The sequence below is a fragment of the Pinus tabuliformis genome, chromosome 7 (genome assembly GCF_031772625.1).
Source record: "Pinus tabuliformis cultivar Carrire ecotype Pingquan chromosome 7, CPIR1, whole genome shotgun sequence".
Lineage (NCBI taxonomy): Eukaryota > Viridiplantae > Streptophyta > Pinopsida > Pinales > Pinaceae > Pinus > Pinus tabuliformis.
This window is the reverse complement of record NC_142293.1, coordinates 1,045,014,421-1,045,017,279: the sequence shown is the minus strand read 5'-3', so window position 1 is coordinate 1,045,017,279 and position 2,859 is coordinate 1,045,014,421. Positions and strand designations below refer to the sequence as shown.

General features: G+C 33.8%; 1 protein-coding gene across 1 annotated transcript; it reads right to left on the bottom strand.

Annotated features, from left to right (window-relative positions):
* Window positions 1-2,028: 2,028 nt before the first annotated feature.
* On the bottom strand, window positions 2,029-2,490 carry LOC149251248 (lysM domain receptor-like kinase 3). Its single transcript, XM_089453832.1, has one exon. It carries the CDS (start codon window positions 2,488-2,490, stop codon window positions 2,029-2,031), a length of 462 nt encoding a protein of 153 aa, XP_089309958.1.
* Window positions 2,491-2,859: the final 369 nt, after the last annotated feature.

Below are 2,859 nucleotides of genomic sequence, written 5' to 3'. Positions count from 1 at the left end.
ATCTACTTATTATTCTTATTATTAATTTTACTTTTAATCATTGCTATTATTATTATTTAATGATATACTACAACATCTCTTTGTCTCATTGCTATATCTACCTCGTATTGGATTATAGGGTTGTTCTTACAATAACGATGAAATTAAAAATACATTAATTTATAATTAATATATAAATTTTTAATATAAATCATTGGGCTAAGAGTAGATTTATAGCCCGAGTGAATGTTGACAACCAAGTATGGTAGATGTAGGGGAGATATAGAGGAGCATTTAATGAATGAAGTGTTAAACATAAAGTTAATTAAATAATCATAATAATAATAATAATCATAATAACATAACAAAAAAATAATAATAATAAAAAATATTTTTAACTAAATTATTATTATAATAATAAAATATAATATAAGTTAGATTAAAAAATCAAAAAAATAAATAAAGAGTAATTGAGTTGTTTCAAGGGGGCAACTAAATTTGTGATCGAATTAATGTGAAATCTGTAAAAACTAAGAGATCCAAGGTTCAAATCCCCAGTTGTGACCCAGTTTGCAGAAAGGACGACAGGTCGTAGACCCCAGAGGTTTAGTTGTGACTCAGTTTACGGAGAGGAAAACAGGTGGTAGACCCCAGAGGTTTACTAGTAGTTACGTGTTAGGCAAGCAGATCCAAGGTTCAAATGCCTTTGTTTGTGAACCAATTTACAGAGGGCAAGTCCTAGACCACGAGAGCTTTATTGATAGTGATGTGTCAAGCGAGTTGAGATACCAAAAAAAAGAATAATATGATTGAATTCAATTTGTTATATTGTAATTTTTCTTTTTTATTAATAAAATTATTAATGATTTAAAAAAAACCATAATTACATATCACATTAAAATAAATTTTTGTAACTACAAACTTTACGTTTAATATTTAATTAAAAAACATATAAAAACTTTCTTTCTAATCAACTAAAACATTATTTATATAATAAACATCATCACATTATATGTAATGTAGTATAAAATCAAGAAAAATATGATAATTTTTCAAATTTAAAAACTTTGAAAAAAAAAATTATCCCGTTGTCATTCTTTTCAAACATCCATCCGTCGGATTTAATGTGATTAATCAGTGTTTAATGATATTGCTTGCCATGAATCCAAGAAATCCCAGTGTTTTGGAATATATTCTCTTATATTTACACAAAATATTTGAGACATCATTGCGAGAGTTTTCCCGTCCAAGTATGGCTCTCTTTAAATGGGAATCTTCGTTTTCCACTTTCATAAGAAAGTCGCTATATATTACATATAGATTCAATTAATAAAAATAAGAAAAGCTATATTAAAGAGAGATTCAATAACAAGTCGCTATATATTACATAAAGATTCAATTAATAAAAATAAGAAAAGTCATATTAAAGAGAGATTCAATTAATAAAAAATATGCAAACCGTTCTCAATTTCCTACTGAAAAGATGCAAAATCCATGGCAGTATCAACACAAAGGCACATTTGCATGAACACTTCTTTTAAACCCAGAAAGATAAAACTCTAGGAATTCAACTGAAGCAAATAAATATAAATACATGCATCAGAAAATACAAATCCAAAGATCAAACAAAGTATTGTCTGTATTTGAAGTTTATTAATTTCTTGACCAAGAATACAATTTGCCTCATAGGTCCAAAAGAATTGAAGGAGGCATGAGAATCATACATTCCAGAAAAAAACTTGCACTTAAACATTTCTTTGGTAGATCTCATCTCAACAGGTTTAAGCTCTAGCAAGGCTTCAAAGTGGTGCTCATAAAAGATGTGAAACACTTGAATATTTTGCTTATAATCCATCGAAATGACCCATCCAAACCATATTTATAGGAAGCCTCCATATCATTATATCCCATGGTTTTTTCTCTCCCTTTTGTTGTACAGCAATGTTCAAATCAATACAAACCAATATAATCCTAACCACCGTGGTTTCTTCTCTCCCTTCTACAGTACAACAATGTTCAAAGCAATACACCAATATAATCCAATCCCATTTACTCTGGAATATTTATGAAACGCCGATGACTCCATTTTCCCTCGAAGGTACCATTGACACATGTTTTATTATCATTCATTCTCTCAGACCATTGGTCGGACATGATAAACACTCTGGACAGCTCCCCTGCAACATATCTTGTATCAGGCCTCTTTCCGGTGTCCGGATCCACACAGGAAGCAGCAAGCCTCGCTACCCTCTCCGCGCAATCTACAGGAAAGGAGCCCCTGAGTCGAGGATCCATCCATCTCCTCAGCCTCCCTACAAAATTATCGTCAGCCTCTGAAATAACAATATTCAGGCTCTGTATAATCCCTATTCTCCTAATACCATGGCCGCCCTCATCCGCCACATACCTTATCGGTTTGTACCGAGAAAGGAGCTCCAGAAACACAACACCCAAGGCAGACACATCCGCTTTATGTGACATGATGCCGCTATTGATGTATTCTGGTGCCATGTAGCCATGTGTTCTGGTTATCTTCATGCTGGAACGTTGAGGCAAAACCCCGACCCCTTCTGTGTCATATACCCCGGCGAGATAAGAGGCGCCCAAATGGCAGATTCATGCTCTGTAACCAGGCTTCGTGAAGAGAATGCTGCAGGACATTATGTAATTATGGACGTACTTGATATTGGTGTCGTGGTACATAACTCTTTGTGGGAAATGCAGGCATGGAGGATCTTGCTTAGTGATTTTCTGAGTGAATCGATTTGCAAGAACTTCTTTCCTCTGGCAATATCGAGCTTTGCGAGGGTCGCGTGACCTCCAAAAGTGGGCACTCTGCAAATCCTGCCTCCACCAATTCCTGTCAGACGTCGAATTTAA